Source organism: Orcinus orca, chromosome 1 (genome assembly GCF_937001465.1).
Source record: "Orcinus orca chromosome 1, mOrcOrc1.1, whole genome shotgun sequence".
Taxonomy (NCBI): domain Eukaryota; kingdom Metazoa; phylum Chordata; class Mammalia; order Artiodactyla; family Delphinidae; genus Orcinus; species Orcinus orca.
In genome coordinates this window covers 124,683,907-124,708,791 of record NC_064559.1, presented here as the reverse complement: position 1 = coordinate 124,708,791, position 24,885 = coordinate 124,683,907, and the positions used below count along the sequence as shown (strand labels likewise).

Below are 24,885 nucleotides of genomic sequence, written 5' to 3'. Positions count from 1 at the left end.
ACAGGCTCAGTAGTTGTGGTGCACAGGCTTCATTGCTCCACGGTATGTGGGATCTTCCTGGAGCAGGGCTCAAACCCGTGTCCCCTGCACTAGCAGGCGGATTCTTAACCACTGCACCACCAGGGAAGTCCTCACGTGTTTTTATTAGTTTCTCCCAAACATTATGTGACTTCTTCACATCAATACCTCACATATACTTCTGTAGTTTTTCCAGGGTTGATTGTGGGGAGGGAGCCAATAGCCTGGAATACTTTGCCAACTCATCAGAAAGTGCAAAAATAAATTTTCTACCCACTTTTTGCATTTGAAACAACCTATTCATTCATAGTCATTTTGACTTGTGTACCTTTTTGTATGTGTTCTTATGACTTTGTAGCTAAATCTCTGAGATTTACTCACTAAACATTGACTATCCAATTATTTAATATCAAATAAATTAAAAAGCTCTTTGCCTTTGTGTCATATATTTAATATCAAATAAACTGAAAAGCTCTTTGCCTTTGTGTATCACTTGACAAACATTTTCCAGAAGCTAGTACCTCTATTCCTAGCTCATAATAGAGGAAATAGGAAGAGGTAAAAGTAGCTTGCCCAAGGACATACATCAACCATCCATTAATAAACATAGGGGGAAGCATTCAATCTCACCAGTACTCAAACAAATTCATGTTAAAGTAGATCACTGTATATATATATATATATATATATATATATATATATATATATATATATATATATATATACATATACCACATCTTCTTTATTCATTCATCTGTTGATGGGCATTTAGGTTGTTTCCATGTCTTAGCTATTATAAATAGTGCTGCTGTGAACATTGTGGTGCATGTATCTTTTTGAATTAGAGTTTTCATTTTTTCTGGATATATGTCCAAGAGTGGGGTTACTGGATCATATGGTAGTTCTATTCTTAGTTTTTTAAGGAACCTCCCTACTGAAGTGAGCCAGTGAACAGTTTTGAGCAGGAGTGATATGACCTAACTTAGATATTAAAAATATCACAGTGACTGCACCAACTTACATTCCCACCAACATTGTACAAGGGTACCCTTTTATCCACATCCTCTCCAACATTTTTTATTTGTAGGCTTTTTGATGATAGCCATTCTGACAGATAAAAGGTGATACCTCATTGTGGTTTTATTTTCATTTCTCTATTAATAGCTGTGTTGAGCATCTTTTCATATGCCTATTAGCCATCTGTATATTTTCTTTGGAAAAATGTCTATTCAGGTCTTTTGCCTATTTTTTTATTTATTATTTGGGTTTTTTTTAAATATACTGTGTTATATGAGCTGTTCATATATTTTGGATATTAACTGCTTATTGCTTGCATCATTTGCAAGTACTTTCTCCCATTCTGTAGGTTGTCTTTTTGTTTTGTTGATGGTTTCCTTTGATGTGAAAAAGCTTTTAAGTTTAATTAGGTCCCATTTGTTTATTTTTGCTTTTATTTCTTTTGCCTTAGGAAACAGATCCAGGAAAATATTGCTGTGATTTATGTTACAGAGTGTTCTGCCTATGTTCTCTTTTAGTTTCAGGTCTTACATTTAGGTCTTTAAATCATTTTGAGTCCATTTTTGTACATGGTATGAAGGAATGTTCTTATCTCATTGTTTTACATGTGTCTGTCCAGTTTTCTCAGCACAACTTATTAAAGAGGCTGTCTGTTCTCCTTTGTGTATTCTTGCCTCCTTTGTCATAGATTAATTGACCATAGCTGCATGGGTTTACTTCTGGGCTCTCTATTCTGTTCCATTGATCTATGTGTCTGTTTTTATGCCAATACTACGCTGTTATGATTACTGTAGCTTTGTAGTATAGTCTGAGGTCTGGGAGGGTTATACCTCCAGCTTTGTTCTTTTTCCTCAGGATTATTTTGGCAATTCAGGGTCTTTTGTGGTTCTGTATAAATTCTAGGATTATTTGTTCTAGTTCTGTGAAAAAAATGTCATGGGTATTTTGATAAGGATTTAAATCTGTAGATTGCTTTGGGTGGTATGGCCGTTTTAATAATATTAATTCTTGCAATCTAATAGCACAGGATATCTTTCCATTTCTTGGAATCATCCTCAGTTTCCATCATCAATGTTTTATAGGTTTCAGAGTATAGGTCTTTAACCTCCTTGGTTTAGTTTATCCATAGGTTTTTGTTTTGTTTGTTTTGTTTTTTTTTTTACTTTCTCTTTCTGATATTTCATTATTAGTGTATAGAAGTGCAACAGATTTCTATTTATTGATCTTGTATCTTACAACCTTGCTGAATTTATTTATTAGTTCTAATAGTTTTGGGATGGAGACCTTAGGGTTTTCTATATAGAATATCATGTCATCTGCAAATAGAGACAGTTTTACCTCTTCCCTCCCAATTTGGATACCTTTTATTTCTTTTTCTTGTCTGATTGCTGTGGCTAGGACTTCCAATACAGTGTTAAATAGAAGTGGCAAGAGTGAGCATCCTTGTCTTATTCCTGAATTTAGCAGGAAAGCTTTCAGCTTTTCACCATTGAGTATTTTTGTTGGCTGTGGGTTTGTAATAAGTGGCCTTTATTATGTTGAGATATGTTCCCTCTATACTTATTTTGATGAGAGTTTTTATCATGAATGAATGTTGAATTTGGTCAAATGCTTTTTCTGCATCTATTTATTTCTTTTTATTTATTTATTTTTGACTGCATTTGGGTCTTTGTGGCTGTGCAAGGGCTTTCTCTAGTTGCGGCGAGCCGGGGCTACTCTTCGTTGTGGTGCGCGGGCTTCTCATTATGGTGGCTTCTCTTGTTGCACAAGGCTTCAGTAGTTGTGGCAAGCAGGCTGAGTAGTTGTGGCTTGCGGACTCCAGAGCACAGGCTCAGTAGCTGTGGCGCACATGCTTAGTTGCTCCACGGCATGTGGGATCTTCCTGGATCAGGGCTCGAACCCGTGTTCCCTGCATTGGCAGGTGGATTCCTAACCACTGCACCACCGGGGAAGCCCTCTGCATCTATTTAGATGATCATGTGATTTTTTTTCTTTCCTTTTGTTAATGTGGTGTAACACATTGATTGATTTGCCTATGTTGAACTATCCTTGTGACCCTGGAATGAATCCAGCTTGATCATGGTATATGATCCTCTTTATGTATTATTGGATTCAGTTGGCTAATATTTTGTTGAGAATTTTTTCATCTATATTCATGAAAGATAGTGGCCTGTAATTTTCTTTTTTGTAGTGTTTTTGTCTGGTTTTGGTATGAGGGTGACAGTGGCCTAGTAGAATGAATTTGGGAGTGTTCCCTCCTTTCAGTTTTTTGGAATAGATTCAGAAGGATAGGTATAATGTCTTATTTATATGTTTGGTAGGATTCCCCTGTGAAGCTTTCCACTCCTGGAATTTTGTTGGCTGGGAGTTTTTAAATTACAGATTCAATTTCACTTCTAGCAATCAGCCTGTTCAAATTGTCTGTTTCTTCTTGACTCAGTCTTGGCAGGCTGTATATTTCTAGAAATTTGTCCATTTCTTCTAGGCTATCCAATTTGTTGGCATATAACTATTCATAGTATTCTCTTATGAATTTTTGTATCTCTGTGATAGCATGTATTATTTCTCGTCTTTCATGTCTTATTTTGTTTGTTTGGATCCTCTCTATTTTTTCTTGACGAGCCTGACTAAAGGTTTATTAATTTTCGACAAAGTAACCTAGGTTGTAGGTTTTTCCCTTTCAGGACTGTAAATATATCATGCCACTCCCTTCTGGCCTGCAAAGTTTCTGCAGAGAAATCAGCTGATAATCTTATAGGAGTTCCCTTGTATATGACTCTCTGTTTTTGTCTTGCTGCCTTTGAATTCTCTTTATCTCTAACTTTTGCCATTTTAATTATGATATGTCTTAGTGTGAGCCTGTTTGGGTTCATCTTGTTTGGGACCCTCTGTGTTCCTGTACCTGGATATCTGTTTCCTTCTTTGGGTTTGGTAAGTTTTCAGTCATCATTTCTTCAAATACATTTTTGATCCCCTTCTCTTTTCTCCTTCTGGAACCCCTATATATTGACACATTTTATATTAGCACATAGATCTCATATGTTGCTTTTTTTTCCCATTTGTCTTTTTGTCTGCTGTTCTAATTGGATGATTTCCATTATTCTATCTTCCAGATCATGTATGCATTCTTCTGTGTCATTTAGTCTGTTATTCATTGCTTCTCAAGTGTTTTCTATCTCAGAAATTGAATTATCTCTTCTTTATTGGGTCTTCTTTATAGTTCCTTGTTAAAATGATCCCATGCTTAGATCAATTCTCTTTCTTAATTCAGTTAGCATTTTCATTACTACTAACTTTTTGAACTCACTGGTAGGCTGATTATCTCTGTTTCATTATTTATTTTTTCAGGGGCTTTCTCTTGCCCTTTCAGTTGGGAGTTCTTTACCATTTCATTTTGCTTAACTTTCTCTGTCTCTATGAATTTAGGTGAAACAGTTATTATCATGGTCTTGGAAGTGTGTTTTTATGTGAGGGCATCCCTGTGTGGACTACATGTGCCAAATATCTTTAGTGTGAGGGCTGGATTTGATGTGGACACAAGCCACGCCTTTCCTCAGGGTGTACTGGCCACTATCACCTTGATATGGGGTGTAGCTGGTCTTGTAGGAGCTGGAGCCTACACAGGGTGTGAGGTGGGATTTCTTCTCTGCTCAGTGGCAGTCACTGCCCTTTCAGGGTCAGGGTCTGCTCCCAAGTTTCTGGAGCAGGTGTCCTGACGGTCAGGCTCGAGTTGGCTCTGTTCCCTTTAAGTGTGTATTTTTCCTTCTCCCCACACTGGGGCCTTTGCCCCAGAGGTGGCGGGGGGTGCTATAATAAGTGGGGCTCATACACTTACAGAGTTCCAGTGTGCTGCCTGTGTAGGCATCCACTCAGACACAGTCCAAGGTCACATTTTTTTCCCCTGTTGTAGTTGTCCCAGATCTAGTGCAAGGTTATGGCCTGGAGTAGGCAGGGCTGAAGCATTCACTCAGCTGGCACTGGGATTCATGGCATTGTGGTTGTGGGAATTGAAGCAGCTTCACTCCTGTCAGAAATCCGGGCTGCTTCTCTGGCACTGTTTGAGTAAGTGCCAACAATGGCCACTGCCACCCTACCTGGACCACAATCCAGGGCCCCAGACTGCCTTCTGTGTCCCTGCATGGAGTCTTTTCCCAGGACCTGGCTGCCATAAATCCAGTGCCAAGCTGTGGCATGGAGTGAGTGGGTCCATGGTGTTTACTCAGCTCAGATTGGGGAGCACAAGGAGGCAATAGCCACTAGGATAGCCCTCTCTCTTCACCCTGTCTTATGGAAAGCCAGCACCCACATACTCCTCACAAGTGGGATCTGGGCTTCTCAAGCCATTCTGTCTGTCCCAGGAGTTCTCCAAACAGCCAAGGGAACTTGTCTTCTCCATATAGGACCCTAGAACTTGGACACCCAGTCTGTGGCTCTACCCACTCACTTCCCAGGGTGAGTGTCTGCCCATATGATCTCCCTTTTCCCTTATTCCCCTCCCAGGGACACAGGTTCCAACCCAATGCCTTTCTTTTCATCCTACTTGATTACATGGGAATAATTTTTGCAGCCTTGGTTGTGAAGGAGTTCTTCTGCCAGGTTCCAGTTAGTTTTCCATGAGAATTTTTCCAAATGTATATATATTTTTGATGTGTTTTGGGAAGAGGGGTGATTTCTACATCCTCTTACTCTGCCATCTTGATTCCCCATTGAAGGGAATCTTTTTCTTCTTTCTCAAAGTTGTTTTGGCTCTTTGGGGTCTTTTATGTTTCCATGCAAATTTTAGAACTAGTTCTGTGAAAAATGTCATTGGTATTTTGATAGGGATTGCATTGAATCTGTAATTTGCCTTGATAGTATGGTCATTTTAACAATTTAATTCTTCCAGTCCATGAGCACTGTATATTTTCCATTAGTTTGTATCATCTTAGATTCCTTTTATCAATGTCTTATAGTTTTCCAAGTACAGGTCTTTTACCTCCTTGGTTAGATGTATTCCTAGGTGTTTTAGTCTTTTTGATGCAGTTGTAAATGAGATTTTTTTCTTAATTTCTGTTTCCGATAGTTCATTATCAGTATATAGAAACACAACAGATTTCTGTATGTGAATTTTGTATCCTGCAACTTTACCAAATTCATTGATGAACGCTAGTCATCTTTTGATGGTGTCTTTAGGATTTTCTGTATATCATATCATGTCATCTGCAAACAGTGACAGTTTTACTTATTCCCTTCCAATTTGGATTCCTTTTATTTCTTTTTCTTGTCTGTTTGCTGTGGTTTCCAATACTTCCAATACTATGCTGAACAAAAGCAGTGAGAGTGGGCATCCTTGTCTTGTTCCTGAATTTAGCAGGAAAGCTTTTAACTTTTCACCATTGAGTATGATGTTAGCTGTGGACTTTTCATATATGGCCTTTATCATGTTGAGGTACATTCCCTCTATACACACTTTGCTGAGAGTTTTTAATCATAAATGGATGTTGAATTCTGTCAAAAGCTTTTTCTGCATCTGTGGAGATGATCATATGATTTTTATTCTTTAATTTTTTAATGCGATGTGTAGATACCACATTGATTAATCTATGAATATTGAACCATCCTTGCATCCCTAGGATGAATCCCACTTGATCATGGTATATGCTTTTTCAAGTTGAATTTGGTTTGTTAATACTTTGTTGAGGATTTTTGCATCTGTGTTCATCATCTCTGAGTTATTTAAATTTTTAATTTTAATTATGAAATATCTCAACATACAGATAATGATGTAAATTATGCTTTGAACCTAGAACTGAAATTAGACAGATATTAACAATTGGCTAGATTTTCTTCAGATCATTCTCTTTTGTTTTGAAAAGAAATAAAACACCACAGATACCACTAAAGTTTCATCTCTATCTCTTTCTCTTCCCTCACTCTCTAGAATTAACAACCATCCTATAATCAGGATTTACTATTTCCATGTATATTTTTGTATTTTGTGTGTTTATGTGTGTTTGAGTATGTGTAAATTATGTATGATATATATTATGTAGCATATATTCAGTATATCATAGTATATACTGTATAATGTATATTATGTATTTTATGTTTTCTAATTTTATACAAATATTATCATATTAGACATAGCCATATAGACATACATGGTTATATGTGTTAGTATTATCTATATTTTAAATTTTACAGAAAAGGCATCTTATTATGCATATCTTTTGCAACTTATTTACTCAGTCATTCTGATTTATCCATTTTGCTTTATGTAGTTCATTAATCTTAAATGGTATAGAGTTTCCCATTATATAACTAGACTAGGGTTTTTCTGTTCCTCTTCCCAGCAGTTTTATTTTCTTGCTATTACAAGCAGTGTTGCAATGTATATTCTTGTATGTGTCTCCATGTTCACATAGGTAAGCATTTCTCTAGAGTGTATGTCTAGAAACGAAATTATTATGTGGTAGAATATGCACATCTTCAACTTTTAAGGTATTACCAGATTACTCTCTAGAGTAGTTGTCCTAATTTATTATATTTTTATAAATGTTTTATTTTTCTTTTTTAGGTTTTAATATAACTGCAGGGGTTGATGAAGAAACAGGATTTGTTTATGGAGGAAATCGCTTAAATTGTGGTACATGGATGGATAAAATGGGAGAAAGTGACAGAGCTAGAAACAAAGGAATCCCAGCCACTCCAAGGTAGTGTTTATTTTTAGTGCTTATATAGTTATATCATTTGTAAAACTACATACTTGTGGAATCTTCTGTTCTATTAACCATGAAATCTTCATGTTAAATCAGTCAAAATCTTCCTTCCTTTCCCCTACTTCCCCTTCCACGCACTCCTTTTCTCTCCCCTAATATACACATACACAATCCTCTTGATATAAGTCATCAAGTAAAGCTATCTGTTCTCTTCTGGATGTTCTCATGGGTTGACTACCTGCAGGCACCTCAAAGGAAAGTTTTATGACTTATTATCCCCATAGTTAAGACATTTCTTTATAACATGAAGTGTTTTCTTTGTAAGTATTTCATTATTATTATCTTTTGTAAATATAGAAAACAACCAGTTGTCCTGTCTTTTATGAAATCCTTTCACTTTCTGAACATTTTCCCCTTAATTTTTAAATCTTTTATCCCATCATTTCTTTTTATGATTTCAAGTTCTTACTACAATATCAAGTCTGAGAAACTATTTTCTTATTCCAAATTTTATCTTCAATCAGAATTGTCAAAAAAAATTATTGAATAGTAGTTGTCATTACATGTTTTACAAATTCTTTTAAAAACCTGTTTATTTTGGTGAGTTATTAGATCTTATACTTCCCTTTCATTTTCCTTAAAAATGAGCTTTCAAATTATGATGTTTACCTTCCCTGACTTTCTTCAATTCAGTATCCCGTATTTTCTATCTTTTTCACTGGAACTCTATCTCAGTATTCTCTGACTCCTACTTCTGCCTTTTTCCAGCAGCTATCTCCTTTTACTCCATAATCTCTATTCTACTTCATAGAATTTTTTTAAAATACATTAAGTTGGTAAGCAATGGCAAAGTAATAAGAGGAATGATTTCTTTTTTCTTTTAATTGGAGTATAGTTGCTTTATACTGCTGTGTCAGTTTCTGCTGTATAGCAAAGTGAATCACAATTTCTTATATATGCAGTGCACATTCCTATAAAGTGAAGATTTTTTTATAGACAGTCATTTTTATAATGTGTTATATAATTCTTCAAAGCTGTTTTTTGAATGCCCTTTCTTAAAAAAAATATTTATTTATTTATTTATTTGGTTGCACCGGGTCTTAGTTGCAGCTCGCCAGCTCCTTAGTTGCGGAACGCGGGCTCCTTAGCTGTAGTATGCGAATTCTGATTCATTGCAGCATGCATGTAGGATCTAGTTCCCTGACCAGGGATTGAACCTGGGCCCCCTGCATTGGGCCTGGAGTCTTTCCACCGCACCACCAGAGAAGTCCCTGAATGCTCTTTAGATAGTGCTTAATTTACTCATTGTCACAGAGTAAAATTTATTTTTAATTTTAGAGATGGGTCTGCTGTGGAAATTGTGGGCCTGAGTAAATCTGCCGTTCGTTGGTTGCTGGAATTATCCCAAAAAAATATTTTTCCTTATCATGAAGTTACAGTAAAAAGACATGGTAAGCTGTTTCTTTTGTTTACAAAGAAACTCCAAATGTACTGTCTATATTCTTAACCTACGTAATCATCATGTGACTCAATGAACTAGTATTAGAAAACCCTTAAGATTAAGGGGAAAGACAAACCATTAATTTACTAGTATGAAAACTGTAACAAACCTGATTACTAACCATATTTTTATAGCAACTTTGAACTGAGATATGAAGAGCATCATACTTATTTTTTTTCCTTAGTATGACTGTGAGCAAGTCAAGTTTTGGTGAACAGTTATGAAATCTTTACCTCTCTTTTTCTAGAGCAGTGCTGTCCAATAGAAATATAATTTAAGTCACATACATATTTAAAATTTTCTAGTACCTACATTTTAAAAAAGTTAAAAGAGACAGGTAAAATTAATTATGATTATATTTGTTATTAACTCAATATATACCAAATATTATTTCAACATATAATCAATATGAAATTATTCATGAATTATTTTACATTCTTTTGGGGAGTACTATGTCTTTGAAATGCAGTATATATATATAAATATATATATATATATAAATACAGTATATACTTCTGGCACCTCTCAATTCAGACTAGCCTCCTTTCAAGTGCTCAATAAAGATAATTTTATCAAATGTAAGAGTGATCCAAACAAAGACAAATGATCTGGGATCATTTGTTAGAGTCTAATCCTTTTTTGGTAATACAGTGAAAGATAATTTTTAATTTCTGGGTAGTGTTCTTCAAAAAGCCCTGACAGTTTTAAAAAGTGGATAATTTATTGACTAAATATTACTCTTTAGCTGTAACTAAATGTATGGGTTTCTTTGAATGCCTAAAACTACCAAGTCTTTTGTAATGTTTCAGGAAAAGTTGTGAGAGTCTCATACGATGAATGGAACAGAAAAATACAAGATAACTTTGAAAAGTTATTTTATGTGTCAGAAGACCCTTCCGATGTCAATGAAAAGCATTCTAATCTGGTGCATAAACGTGGCATATACAAAGATAGTTATGGAGCTTCAAGCCCTTGGTGTGACTACCAGCTCAGGCCTAATTTTACCATAGCAATGGTTGTGGTAAGTGATTTGTTCTGTTCTTTCCAAATTTCAAAAATGTTATGATAGGGTTTATTTAGTTCTTTATTCCCATTTGTTTTCAAATTCATTGAATTGCTAAAAAGTGCATTGTTCACCAGCTAGTTTTATATGGTCTTTTCTGATGAATAAAGCATTATGCATATCACCACTAACCTATAACATTTGGTGTCAAAAAATAGAAAATAATGGATGATGACTAATGAAGTTCTTCTCAATAACACACATAGAAAATGATGATATTTGTACAGCACGCTGGCCCAAATGGATTAGGTCGCTGCCAGATCCAGCTGCTTCAGTTAGCCCCAGGCCCTACCCAGCTGTCTTGAAAGCAGAGGGCATCTGTATTTCAGCACACCTGTGCCATGACCAGTGCCTCAGCACACTAGTTGGAAACATCTGGACTAATGAACTAATATGGGTAGCTTCAATTCACATTACGTTTTCTTTGTTGTATTGCACTAATGAGTTCTGTCTAGCCAAGAATTCTAGACTCTCCTTATTTTCCCTATACCTAGTCTAAAAATACAGTAAAATAGAGAAGGTAGGTGTTCTTCTATGCCCGCCTAGATGTTGCCACTTTGTCAAAAAGAGTATTAAATGTAGTATTATTAATTATAGTAGAATAAAAAATACTAAGGTACATAATGGTAGCTTTGATTCAGTGTGCATTTGATTTCATTTAACATTTAAAATTAATGCAGATTCTTAGTCACCAATGCTTTCTCTCCTTCTCTACATCACAAGTAAATTTACTCGTGCAAATCCTTCTGTATTATATTATGACCCTAAAGGCAAAAAATGAGTTCCAGATGAACTTAAAGGAAGCTATTGTAAATCTTCTAAAGAATGAATTATATGGGTTTAAATGTGTTCTGCCTTCACTGTAGCTGTGACAGCTTCATTCTGGAGCTAGTATACTTTCTTAAGTGACACAAGGAAACAATCACCTCAAACAGCTTTCCTAACCTCTAAGGCCAAGATCAGCACTTCCAAGTTGGCCTGATAGGATTAGGTCTGATTAGGCATCTGCACTTGATTTCTGACCGGCACTGTATTTTTAAAGTTTTCGTTATTTTCCAAGTTTATAGTCTATTTTCCAAAGTGGGTGGACACTAATTCTTCTGTGATCTTAAAAAGTTTGTATATTTGTTTTTAACACTCATTAGGCCCCTGAGCTCTTTACTACAGAAAAAGCATGGAAAGCTTTGGAGATTGCAGGAGAAAAATTGCTTGGTCCTCTTGGCATGAAAACTTTGGATCCAGAGTAAGTTATAAGTAGTAAGAATTTTGTTCATATTATACTTAATATACAATTATATTCATATTGGCATGAAAACTTTGGATCCAGAGTAAGTTAGAGTATAAGTATTAAGAATGTTGTGGATATTTTGTTTGTTTTTGTTTTTTTTTTTTTTTGCGGTACGCGGGCCTTTCACTGTTGTGGCCTCTCCCGTTGCGGAACACAGGCTCCGGACCCGCAGGCTCAGCGGCCATGGCTCACGGGCCCAGCCGCTCCGCGGCATGTGGGATCTTCCCGGACCGGGGCACGAACCCGTGTCCCCTGCAGCGGCAGGCGGACTCTCAACCACTGCGCCACCAGGGAAGCCCCATGTTGTGGATATTTTATTGCATCAAGCCATAATTTTTTTGCTTATCAATAAAATCTCTAAAATTGCATTCAAACTGAATTTTTAAAAATCCGTTTTGTATCTTCATTAAACATCAGTGTTCAAAATGCCTTTGGCTTGTCCTATATTCAATAATCAGTAAAAGAATTTTAATTTTATAAACTAATATGTCATGAATATTTTCTAATGCCTGTTTTTTCTGACTGTAAGTCATACATGATTATCATTAACATTGGGAATATAGATGTATTGTCTCCTCAGAGACAACCTTGATTTTCTAAATTGTTGCTCGTAGTAGTTCCTTCCATATTTCTAAATGGTATGTGTTTGCACCTGTTTCTTGATTCTTTTAAATATTAGACATTATTTGCTTACTGCTTGTGATGACAGATGAGGATTTAACTCTGTCCTTACCTTGCCACAAACCCTTTCCATCCTCTCTAAGTAATTACACCACTATTTTTACTGAAACCAATAAATATTTTTGTTTTTATGATTATGTGTTTATCTCATTTTGTATTTCTTCTCTTTTTCAATTTTTTTTGAGTTTCTAATGACCTTTCTGTTTTTCTTCTACTTTTTTTGCTTTAAAGCTTGATACCCATCATCAATTTGCTTTCTCTTTCATGTATGAGAGATCCTCATTTTTGTAGTACCTTTACCTTTGTAGATTTTTCCTGACTTATTATGTACTCATTTCAGTCTTGAGATGCAAAATTTTATATGTGTGTACTTATCTGCATTCTAAAGTATTCTCAATATTTTCAGAGGTGTTAAGAACCACTGGTCAAAACTAAAACCCACAGTAAAAGCTTACTCATTGCAAGTTCTATCTCACTAAAAGAAAAAAAAAAAGTAATAATTTAATTAAACAGAGTGTCGATAACTGTCTTGTATTAAATGTTGCAGTGTTTGTAACTTTAATTTGTAAGTATGTGTAAATTGTGTGCATTTAGTTGCTATTTATAATCTAATAATGTACCAAATTTACTTAATTTTAAAATAACTTCATGGAGAAGTTTAAAAAACAATCTTTCCAATATATAATAATTAATAAAACCTTATCTTTAATGTTTACTAATTCAAATTATTCTGTGTATATTTTAATTGTTATAAGTATATTAGAGGCCTAGTGAAATAATTAAATTCAACCAATATTTAGTGCCTCCTTGAAGGCAAGATATCTGAATATTTTATATTTTTTGTATTAGGCAGTAAGTGTTTCTTAATCATTCCCTAACACATTCTGAATTCAGTATATACTAATTTAAGGTTAAATGGATGATGAGCTTTAGTCTAGAGATTGGAAAACAAAATAATTTGATTAGTTCTTACCTTTGCTGTTAGGAAATTTTTCTAATGCTTTCTGTGTAATGCCTGATCTTTTTTTAACCTAAATTTCAATTATTTTGCAGTGATATGGTTTACTGTGGAACTTATGACAATGCCTTAGACAACGACAACTACAGTCTTGCTAAAGGTTTCAATTATCACCAAGGACCTGTAAGAATTTAATTTTTCTTCTTTGAGTTTTCAATTAAAGTTATTTTTCAAATAATTTTTGATATCCACAGCTCTTTTTTTTTCCTTCACTTTTAAATTATCTTTTTCAGGAGTGGCTGTGGCCTGTTGGGTATTTTCTTCGTGCGAAATTATATTTTTCCAAATTGATGGGTCCCGAGATTACTTCAAAGACTATATTTTTGGTTAAAAATGTTCTTTCTCGACATTATGTTCATCTTGAGAGGTAAGTCGTCAGGGCATGTAATTTTCAAAATTAATGTTTAGGGGCTTCCCTGGTTGTGCAGTGGTTGAGGGTCCGCCTGCTGATGCAGGGTACGCGGGTTCGTGCCCCGGTCCGGGAGGATCCCACATGCCGCGGAGCGGCTGGGCCCGTGAGCCATGGCCGCTGGGCCTGCGCGTCTGGGGCCTGTGCTCCGCAATGGAGGAGGCCACAACAGTCAGAGGCCCGTGTACCGCAAAAAAAAAAAAAATTAATGTTTAGTCTATTTATTAGCTAGTAAATGGCATTTCCTTAGAATTCATTTCAGTATATTCTATGTGAAATTTGAAAGCTTTACTCTTTAACACAAGTTCTATGTAATTTTCACCTTCTTTTAATTATTTTAGGTTGTTATTTAATTTAAAGACTTGATATTGCATGATTTATACATGTGGTGGAATAGTCTTTGGTTTTTAAAATTTAGCTGATATTTTTGGGTATGGTTAGCACAGGATAAATACAAAAACTAAAAGTCTCAGCCTGGGCCTTTTGAGTTAACTGATTTAAAGATATATCAATAAATAATCTTCAGAAATGATTTCATTATAATTAAAATATCAGTGTTGGTGTTTTGACTATTTCAAACCCATTTGTCACCTCCTTTGTCCTAATTATTAGCAGATAAATAGTATCAGAGTTATGTGTCTTTATAAGATGATATAACTCAGTCAAAAGGTATCTTAATTTCACAAGTTCTAGATTAAACCTAGATATATGTACATCTTATTGCTCAGAATAATTATGCATAAATATGCATAAACAACATAGTTTTATCTCCTCTATTATAAGAACATGAGGGACTTCCATCTAGCAACATGAATGTTGTCAAAATTTTTCTTTTTATTTAAAGTTTATTTTCATTAGCTTAAGTATAGTCACAGAAACCCTAATCCTGTCACAATTCTGCCTCATCTAGAGATTAAGTCTGAAGTCTGTGTGATGTGAACATTCTTATATTCCATCCTTTACTGGCCAAAGTATTTCTCAATATTTGCATTGCTTTTCTCTTTCTTCCTTTTTTTCCATGAGGAGTAAGAATATCTTGCACTGCAGAGATGATTCTTCTACTTTACCTATAATCACATACCTCCTACCTGTTCCATGACCTTGTCAAATAGTTATCCTTTCTTGGTATTCCACTTGATCCCTCCTTCCTAAGCTACAAAGATATCTGCAGCCTATCCTAAAATAAAGTCCCTTCATGCTGTTCCTGCCTCAAGCCTTGTTTTATCATTCTGTTCTCTTTTCAGTACATTTTCTATACAATTAACCTCATTTATTTTTCTTTTCTGACACCCAGTCAGTCATCACCACGTACAATCTGGCTTTTGTTTTGCCCTCACCACTCTGGTGAAGCCACTCAAGAAGATCCTTTCTGGTTCCCAGATCCCATGGCTTCCTTTCAGTTCTCTTCTTTGACCTGGCTATAGTATTTGACATTGTTACTTTCCTCTTTTCATGAAAAACATTATGCTAGCCACAGCATTAGGTTTCTCTTGTTAACCTAGTAATAGTAACAACTATAATAATAGCAAATAATATTTATTGAGTACTTACTATCTTCAGATATTGTTCTAAATGCATTCATATAACATTACTCATTTCATCCAAAAAACTATATAAAATAGCTACTACTATTATTATTATCCTATTATTGTTATTCACATCTCCACTTACTAGCTATGTGGCTGTGGGAAAGTTACTTAACTTCTCTGAGCCTCAGTTTCCTCATCTTAAATGGATGTGCTGGTACTGTTTTGAGGATTAATATATTAGTACATGTAACACGGACGAGATACTAACTCAAGATATGAGCTACTGTCTCTATTTTATAAATTAAGCTTAGAAAGTTAAGTAATTTATACAAAGTCAAATGGCAAGTAATTTGGTAGAGCTCTTACTGAACTCCAGGCAAGCTGACTTCATAGGCTGTGCTCTTAACCACTACACTATTGGCTCTATTTACTGTTTTTCTGGCTTTGCTTCCTGGCACCTAAATATGTTCATTCTCCAAAACTCTATCCTTGATCTTCCTTTCTTTTCTATCTGACTTGTCTTCTGTTATATTTCACCTAATTTCACATCTTCACTCTTCAGGTAATTTTTAACTTTCATAAACTCCACTTCTACTTTTTAGCTACCTGATAAACTTGTTACCTCGGATGGCCTTCTGCCATCACTCATTTTCTCTCACACGTTTTTTCTTCCTATAGTTCCCATCTTTGTTACAGTATTACCATTATTCATGCTCTGCAAGCTTAAACACCCCAGGTACTTTTAAATTTTACTTCATTACCTCTCCAGAACATCCAGTTAGTTGTTGAGACTTGATTATAGTTCTGTTCCTTCTAACAGCCCACCGTGTTCCTTTCTGTTGCCAATGCCTGATTTGTAACTCATAACCTTTTCTGTGGACTAGGCAATAACCTCCATACTTCCACTCTCTTTTCTCCATTTTGGCATATTACCCCAAACAAGATCAATCTTGTGGAAATATAACTCACAATTTTAATCTTATGTTTAAAAATCTTCAGTAACTCCCCACTGGCTACAGAATGAAATCCAAATTCTTTAATTCCCACAATTTTTTCTCAAACTACCTTTCCATTTTTATTTCTTGCTGTTTCCTGTAGCTACTTTTGATAGCATAATATGCTTTAACTATGAGCTTTGGATTCAGATTGAATTTCAAATTCTGTCCTTGCTGCTTATTTTTGCATGTGACTTTGAACAAGTTACTTAACCTCTCTGAAATAAATTTCTTCATCTATAAAATGAGAATAATATCTCATTACTTGCTGTCAAGACTAAATGAAAAGATAGATCAAAAATACTTGTCACCTGTGGGGAGGTGCATGGCCAGCACTGTCCCCACTAAGTCCTCAAGGCTTGTTCTCTTGGCTACATGAGGCTGGAAATGATGGAGTTCTGTGTCACTGCTTTCTACTGCTTTACCCTAATATGTAAAACTTTTTCCTCAATAAATGATAGAATAAGTAAAAAAAAAAAAAAAAAGTCACAATTCAAGAAATGGTTTCATCTAAAGTGCATTATTAGCTGTGACAGGGCGAGAGAGAGTCATGGGCATATACACACTAACAAACGTAGTAAGGTAGATAGCTAGTGGGAAGCAGCTGCATGGCACAGGGATATTGGCTCGGTGCTTTGTGACAGCCTGGAGGGGTGGGATAGGGAGGGTGGGAGGGAGGGAGACGCAAGAGGGAAGACATATGGGAACATACGTTTATGTATGACTGATTCACTTTGTTATAAAGCAGAAACTAACACACCATTGTAAAGCAATTATACCCCAATAAAGATGTTAAAAAATAAATAAATAAAGTGCATTATTACTTTTTAAATTGTCTATAGAATCTGTAGTAATGTCAATATTCTCATTCTTGATATTGATAAGTTGTATTTTCTCTTTTTTTTTCCTGATCTGCCTGGCTAGAGGCTTATCGATTTTATTGGTCTTCTTAAAGAACCACCTTTTGATTTAATCGGTTTTCTTTTTGTATTGGTTTTCAGTTTCTATTTTATTGATTTCTACTCTACTTTTTATGATTCTCTTCTACTTACTTCAGGTTATATTTGTCTTTTTCTGTTTTTTCAAGGTGTAAGTTGAGGTCATTGATTTAAAGACCTTTCTTCTTTTCTAGTATAGGTACTTAGTGCTATAAATTTCCCACTATGTACTAAATTAGCAATACCGCAAAATTCTGATGTGCTGTGTGTTTTTTTTTAATTCAGTTGAAACACTTTCTGTTTTCCCCTTTGGTTTCCCCTTTGACTCATGTGTTATTTAGAAAGGTGTTATTTAGTTTTCAAATATTTGGGAATTGTCCAGAGATGTTTCTGTCACTGATTTCAAAATTAACTCTATTGTGGTCAAAGAATATATCTAATATGACTTATCTTTCTAAACTTATTGATACTTATTATATGATGCAGAATATGTTCTAACTAGGTCACTAAACTCTTTGCAAGTGAAAAACTGTGCCTCCTGCTGTCGTTGGGTGGAGTGTTCTTAAAATGTTGACTAGGTCAAGTTGGTTGGTAGTGTTATACAAAGTACTCACAGATTTTCTGTCTACTTGTTCTGTGAGTTACCTAGAGATGGGTATTGGCATTTTCTGCTACAATTATGTATTTGTCTATTTCTCCTTGGAGTTGTATGGGTTTCTGCTTCAGGTATTTTGAAGCCTTATTATTAGATGCATAAGTGTTTGGAATTATTATGTTCTCTTGATGAATTGACCCTTTTATCATTATGAAATGACTTTCTTTATCACTGGCAATATGCCTGTGCTCCAAAATCTTCTTTGTTTGATATTAATATAAGCACTCCAGATTTTTTTTGTGTGTGAATCTGTTTTTTTAATTGAAGTATAGTTGCTGTACAATATTATATGTTACAGGTGTACAATATAGTGATTCACAATTTTTAAAGGTTATACTCTATTTATAGTTATTATAACTCCAGATTTCTTTTGATTAGTTGTGAGAATGATATATATATTTCCATCTTTTTGCTTTTAACCTTTTTGTGTCTTTATATTCAAAGTAGGTTTCTTATACATAGAGCATATAATTGGGTCTTATTTATCTATGCAGCCTGATAATCTCTTCCTTTTAATTGGGATGATTAGACCATTTACATTTAATGTGATTTTTTATATGGTTAAGTATAAAGCTATTTGCTTTCTGTTTATCCTGTCTATTCTTGTTAGCTTTTTCCTGCTTCTTTTAGACTGATTATTTTATTTCCATTTTATCTCTTTTGTTGGCTGATTAGCTATTCTTATTTCAGTTTTTTGAATGTTTGCTTTAGGTGTATAGTATACATCTTTAACTTACCATAGTTTACTTTCAAGTGAAGATATAGCGCTTCAAGTGTACTATAAGAACCTTAAAATAGTATAGTTCCATTTCTTCCCTTCAGACCTGTATGCTATTATTGTCATCTATTTTGCTTTTACATATATTATAATGCCCATACTACATTGTTATATTTTTCTTTCAATCAGTTATCTTTTGAGGTTATTTAAATAATACAGAAAAAAGTCTTATATAAATACATAGTTGCCAGTGTTCTTCATCTCTTTGTGAATATCCATATTTCCATCTTGTATCATTTTTTTCTGCCTAAGGACTTCCTCTATTATATCAGGTCTGCTCATGATGAATTCTTTAAGCTCTTGTATGTCAAAAAAGTATCTGCCTTCATTTTTTGAAAGGTGTTTTTGTTGTGTATAGAATTCAATGTTGACAAGTTTTTTTCTAGTACTTTAAAGTTGTTGCACTATTTTGACAAGAAATCTGTCATCCTTATATCTAATTTGCCATTAATTTCATTCAGTGTATTTTTCATTTCATACATTGTAGTTTTAATCTCTTGAAGTTTGATTTGGGTCTTTTGTATATCTTCCATGTCTCTGCCTAATATTTTGAACATATGGAATACAGTTACAGTAACTATTTTAATGTCTTTGTTTGCTAATTGATTTCTGGGTTGGTTTCACTCGTGATATTCTCTTATTATGGTTAATATTATCCTATTCTTTGCCTATTAGTGTTTTATTGGATGCTAGATGTAAATTTTACTTTCTTGGATGTTGGATTTTTTTCTGTATTTCCATAAAAATATTCTTGAACTTTAGTTTGGAATGCAGTTAAATTATTTGGAAACAGCCTGATCTTTTCAGGACTTGATTTTAACTTTTTTTGGACCTAACCAGAACAGCATTTAGTTCAGGACTAATTAGTCTACACTAATGAGTCAACACTCATCTGAGTTCTCTATCCCATTTCCCTAAAATTACAAAGTTTTCAAATCTACCTGGTGGGAATAAGCACTGTTCCTGACCCTCTCTGAATGGCAGGTACTACTTCATCTAATAGTTTTGGGTGGTTCTTTCCGCAACCTTGGTTAGTTTTCGCTTGTGTATTTGCTGATGATTATGCTGCGAATACTTGAGTGGGACCCTTTACATGTCTCCAGAGTTCTCTGTTTGTGCAGTTATCTCATCTCTAGTACTCTGACCTGAAAATTCTAGCTGTCTTGGTCTTTCTGGACTCTCAATTCCATCTCTTCAGCTCAAAGAGTCTGCCAGGATCCACCTGGGTTCCCCTCCCTTTGTCAAATCCTAGAAGCTCTCTCAAGACAGGAAGGTATAGTAATCATAGGACTCACTTCAATTTTTTTCTTATTTCTTAGGAATCATTCTTCTTTGTTGCTTAATATTCAGTGTCTTAAAAACTACTGCTTCATATACTCTACTGTCGCCACCACATGGACCCAGCTCACCCTGCTCTAGCTCTGATATCCCATGCTGGGGTGCCACAAGACATAGATGCCCTCTTCACCTTCCTTGGGCCTGACAACCCCATGTAGACCACTCTTATGCATGGATGCTCTCCTTGCACCACTTGGGCTCTGGACTACCCCCACCCTTGCTGTGAACTCCTTCCTCATACCCCCTAGACTCTAACATTCTACTCAGTGCTACTCCTGCTACCCTTCTCTCCTTCCCTCCTCAACTGTAGTTACTGACCTTCTTGGTCCCACCTAATGACTTGAGGAATGAATTTTTCAGAAAGCAAGGGAAAGGGGACTTCTTTATACAAGTATGGGTATCTTCCACGTTCTTGTGTTCATATCCAATTATAAGCAGCATTTAATGGTTCTGTAAGTTTGTTTTGTTTCTTAATTTTGATGCTATATTAGTTTGCTAGGACTGCTGTAATAAAGCACCACAGACTGAGTGGCTTAAACAACAGAAATGTATTGTCTTATGGTTTTGGAAGCCAGAAATCTGAAATCAAGGCATTTGCAGGACCATGTTCTGTCTGAAGGTACTAGGGAAGGATCTCTTTCAGCCCTCTCTCCTAGCTTCTGGCATTTCCTTGGCTTGTACAGCATAATTCCAGTCTTCTCATGGCATTCTCCTTGTGTTCATGTTTGTGTCCAAATTTCCTTATTTTGTAAGAACACCAATCACATTGGATTAGGGGCCCACCCTGATCCACCTTAACTAGTTACATCTGCAACAACCCTATATCCAAATAAATTCACATTCTGAGGTACTGAGGGTTAAGACCTCAACATATGAATTTTGAGGGGGACACAATTTAGCCCATTATAGATACTCAGGAACCCAACTTCAGTAATCTGACATGTTACTCTGAAGTAGTTTGAACACTTGAAAATGAATAAGTTTTCTATGTTTTCTATTTCTCTATGACAGTTTTTTGAAATATGGTACCTAGCTGATATTATTATTAATTATTATTCAAAATATTGCCATATTTACCTAATTGAATCATTTTTTCATTTTTATTATGAAATATTTCATATCTTCAGAAAAGTATATGTAAGTTACAAAGCATAATAATGAAACAAAAAATGAACCAAAAAAATGAAACATTACAGAATTCTGTATTTTTTTAAATTTTCATTTCATATTTAAGTGATTACATTACATCAAAATGAAGAATAAATTTGATATGCTAATAATGCTGTGTTTTGATAGTGAGATCTGGAACAAGTCATTAGCCTTCATAAACTTCTCTTACCTCCTCTATAAATAGGAATAGTTATGATACCTACCTTATAGAGTTGCTGTGAGCATTAAATGAGATAATGTATATAAAGCACTTATTATTAGAACATAGTAAATGCACAATAAATACTAACTGTATTATTATTCAGGATAATGAGAAATTAGTATGGAAATTTAGATTGTTTTTAATTGGCATTCTTTTCCTAGTCATAATCCAGTGTTTCTTCATCATTTCATATTCATTTTATAATTTTGTCAAGATCAAACATAATACAGTCACATAATTACAATTTGAGTCTCATAAACTTACTCCAAAAGAAATAAAATTAGGCCTGAGAGGATGTTTGTATCTATACTTATATATTGCTTGGGATGGTAGTTTCCTCTGTTTTTAATACATAAAGGGATTCCTTTGTAATTGAAAGTCTTAAATCCAAAAGATTGAATATCAAAGAATAATTTCAATCTAAATTCTTTATACATAAGCTTTAGGATATTCTGTTTTATTTTGTAGTAAATGAGTACATATTGTTTTCTAAAAGAGAAGACAAAATCACCCAGGTGTATTGCCTATTTTGTTAATCCAACAAGATATGTGTTTGATTATATCTCATAAAATGGCTTTTCTTTCTTTAAGATCCCCTTGGAAAGGACTTCCAGAACTGACCAACGAGAATGGCCAATACTGTCCTTTCAGCTGTGAAACACAAGCCTGGTCAATTGCTACTATTCTTGAAACTCTCTATGATTTATAGTTGACTCATGCATATGATTGCATTAAGTATGCAATCAATTTTATTGTTGAATGCAAGGTAATAATGTAATGTAAATGCTTTATCTGCACATGCTAAAGTCATTCTTAAAATCTCATTCATATAATACTGATGCCCAATTTAGGTAAGACTGTAAAGCATTAGTTTTTCTTTTTCTTTTTTTCTTTTTTTAAATAGGATGTTTGTCTTTTGAATTCAGGAAGTATTCTTCAAATGCCTAGAAAAATCAATAATTTGAAATCCAGAGTTTGAAAATGAAAAAATCATGTAATCTTCTATTTGTACATAAGTGAAAATGAAATATGAGAATGTAATAATGAAAGAAATGAAAAAGTATCTTTAAATGGTGGTATATATTTTCTTCAGTAACAATATATACCAAATAGGCTGTGGTTAATTAATACTTTTACTATGGTATTTCTAGCACCTTCCACACTGCATTCAATAGATACTAAATGAATGCTGAATCATAGAAATGTCCACCTGCAATATATGTTCATAACTGGAGCACAGATGTTTATAATGTGCTTTTATTTTTTTCACTGATATATTAACATGTTTTTAATATAATGAATTTCAACAGTATATTTAACATAATTTACTTGTGCTAATGATGCATAGGATATATGAAAAAACCACAAAGCATTAGGAATTTATTTTCTAAAAACAGTTTTATAAAATTAGTCTTGAGTGCCAGTGTCCTACTATGAGATGGTTTACCTTTTCGTAACGCAAATTGTTGGCCATGTTTATGAGAACTTTAAAGACAAAAAATACTATATTAGTTTTCTAAAACTTAATAACTATTTTTAGTTTGTGTGTAAAAGTGTATTATACTGGTTTCCTAGTAACCAAAATGTGTTGACAAGTTTAACATTGAGAACAATCTTAACATAATATAAATAGAGATGTGAATTCAGTAATTATCTTGAATTCAGTATAATCATTTGAAAAGCTTTTCATGTTATTTTAACATACCTTAAATCTGGAAAAGTCATAAAGGAAAAAGGCTTTTAACATTTATATGATTTGACATTTTTTGACAGTACTTATTTTCTAGATGAATTTTTTTTTTTACTGTCTGTTTTTGTCTCAAGAAGGCTCTTAAATTAGATCATTATACTTACAGTTGAAAGGAAATAGTTGCAAAAATCCATTTCATTATTCAATTGTGTATTTATAGTTAAAATAATGGTGCAATAACACTCTTCTCAGCTAGAGGTCACATATCCAACCACCTTAACTCTGAAGAAGGAGTAAAAATAAAGAAGAAAAACAAGTAAGCTAAAACTTCTGGGTAGTAAAAATGTAAAAATGCTTCAGATACCAAATACCCATCCTCGACCCTCCTTTAGTTTTAACTAGCTTTGTTCCTGGTTTCCCAACCTAAAGCAGATTAAATCCTACAGATTTAACGACCATTGTGATAGTAATCTGACCACTGTCTATAAACACATTGATTTCCAAGTTTCCCTTCCTTCTTTATTGCTCAATGTATAACCTTCTCTAACCTGTGCAGTTAAAAAGAATGACCTTCCTTGAGAGGCAGAACCATTAGTCATCAAAGATTCACATAGTTCTATTGTTCTAATTTAACTCCTATATTAAAAGTGGTAAGAAAAGTAACCGAAAACCAACATTAAATATGTTAAATATAAAAGCAAGAAGCAATGGCTGGCTGATGATTAAATGTGATAAATAAATAAGTAAATGAATATATTAACTCAAATAAATAATTGTCAAACAAGTTGACAATTTTAAATACATAACCATATTGGGTTATCTATGGTAGGGCAAATATCCACCTCAGTAAATTTTTAGGATATCGTGTTGCAGTAGAAAATTAAGTGATTCATATTCCTTACTAGGAATATTAATGAAAGAACATTGTTATAATCTGCATGACCTATTTTAAAGTTTAAGAGGCATGTTACACATTACTTCATCAAAGGTTGTTAAAATAATAGTTTTAGACTTTAGAGGGATAAATGTTGACTAAAAAACATTTAAATAGAATACTTCATTCCTGAGTGATGTTGGACGAGGTACCATTATATTACATATTGAAAATGGTTCTGTGCCTTGGTTCTTAATTAATTCAAATCATTCTTACTTTTTAACTTGAGAAGTTTGCCAGTTTAACCAGTATGCTGTGATAATTTAATACATTTCAAAGATAATTGAGGAAACATGAGACCTGTCATTGTGTCTATGAGCATTATAACCTATGTGAACTGCAATGCATTTCTGATACGTCTTCAACTGCTCTATCTAGTAGGCAAATGTCATTTTTATGTCTGTGTGCCAAGAAAATAAAAATCTTTTCTAAAGGACTATATTTTGCATTTATTCCATTATTTACCAGTTAACTAATTTGTTGATGCTGACTACTACCATTTATTCAGGGCTTGCTTATTTTGGGTGCTTTATCTTTTGGCAGGATGTGTGGGGACAAAGAGAGGAAGAAGAATTTTAGGCTGTTCGGTAATTTATTTAATTAGCTATGTTGAAATTAGAAGCAAAGTTAACTTTTGATGTACAAACTGATCTGTTAGCAGCTATACATTCCCCAGGTATTTCTTGAAATCTTTCACGCTACTGTGAATTTTTTGTTTACCTTTCTTTCATGAGTATGAGTGAATTTGTCAAACTTGCCAAACTTATTTATATAGATCCTCAATGTGCCAAAATAATAAACTCAAGTAAGTTGCTCGGTTTTGGGTTTTTTTTCCATTTGTATGAGATTTGAATTATTAAGTAATACTGATACTTTGTCATTTTGACACAATTTTTTCCTAATATATATTTCTTAATATATCTGGTATTGGTTGGAGGTTTTTTGTTTAACTTACAAAAGCTT

General features: G+C 34.1%; 1 protein-coding gene across 1 annotated transcript in view; it reads left to right on the top strand.

Moving 5' to 3' along the window:
- The window catches only part of AGL (amylo-alpha-1, 6-glucosidase, 4-alpha-glucanotransferase), a 79,507-nt gene extending 55,148 nt beyond the window's left edge, over positions 1-24,359 (top strand). Inside the window, exons 28-34 of the mRNA XM_004263072.4 lie at positions 7,592-7,727; positions 9,072-9,184; positions 10,044-10,255; positions 11,443-11,540; positions 13,320-13,407; positions 13,518-13,651; positions 21,890-24,359. Of these exons, the coding sequence (XP_004263120.1) occupies positions 7,592-7,727; positions 9,072-9,184; positions 10,044-10,255; positions 11,443-11,540; positions 13,320-13,407; positions 13,518-13,651; positions 21,890-22,007 (899 nt within the window). The 3' untranslated portion in view covers positions 22,008-24,359. The remainder of the gene's footprint in view (positions 1-7,591; positions 7,728-9,071; positions 9,185-10,043; positions 10,256-11,442; positions 11,541-13,319; positions 13,408-13,517; positions 13,652-21,889) is intronic.
- The last annotated feature ends 526 nt before the right edge of the window (positions 24,360-24,885 follow it).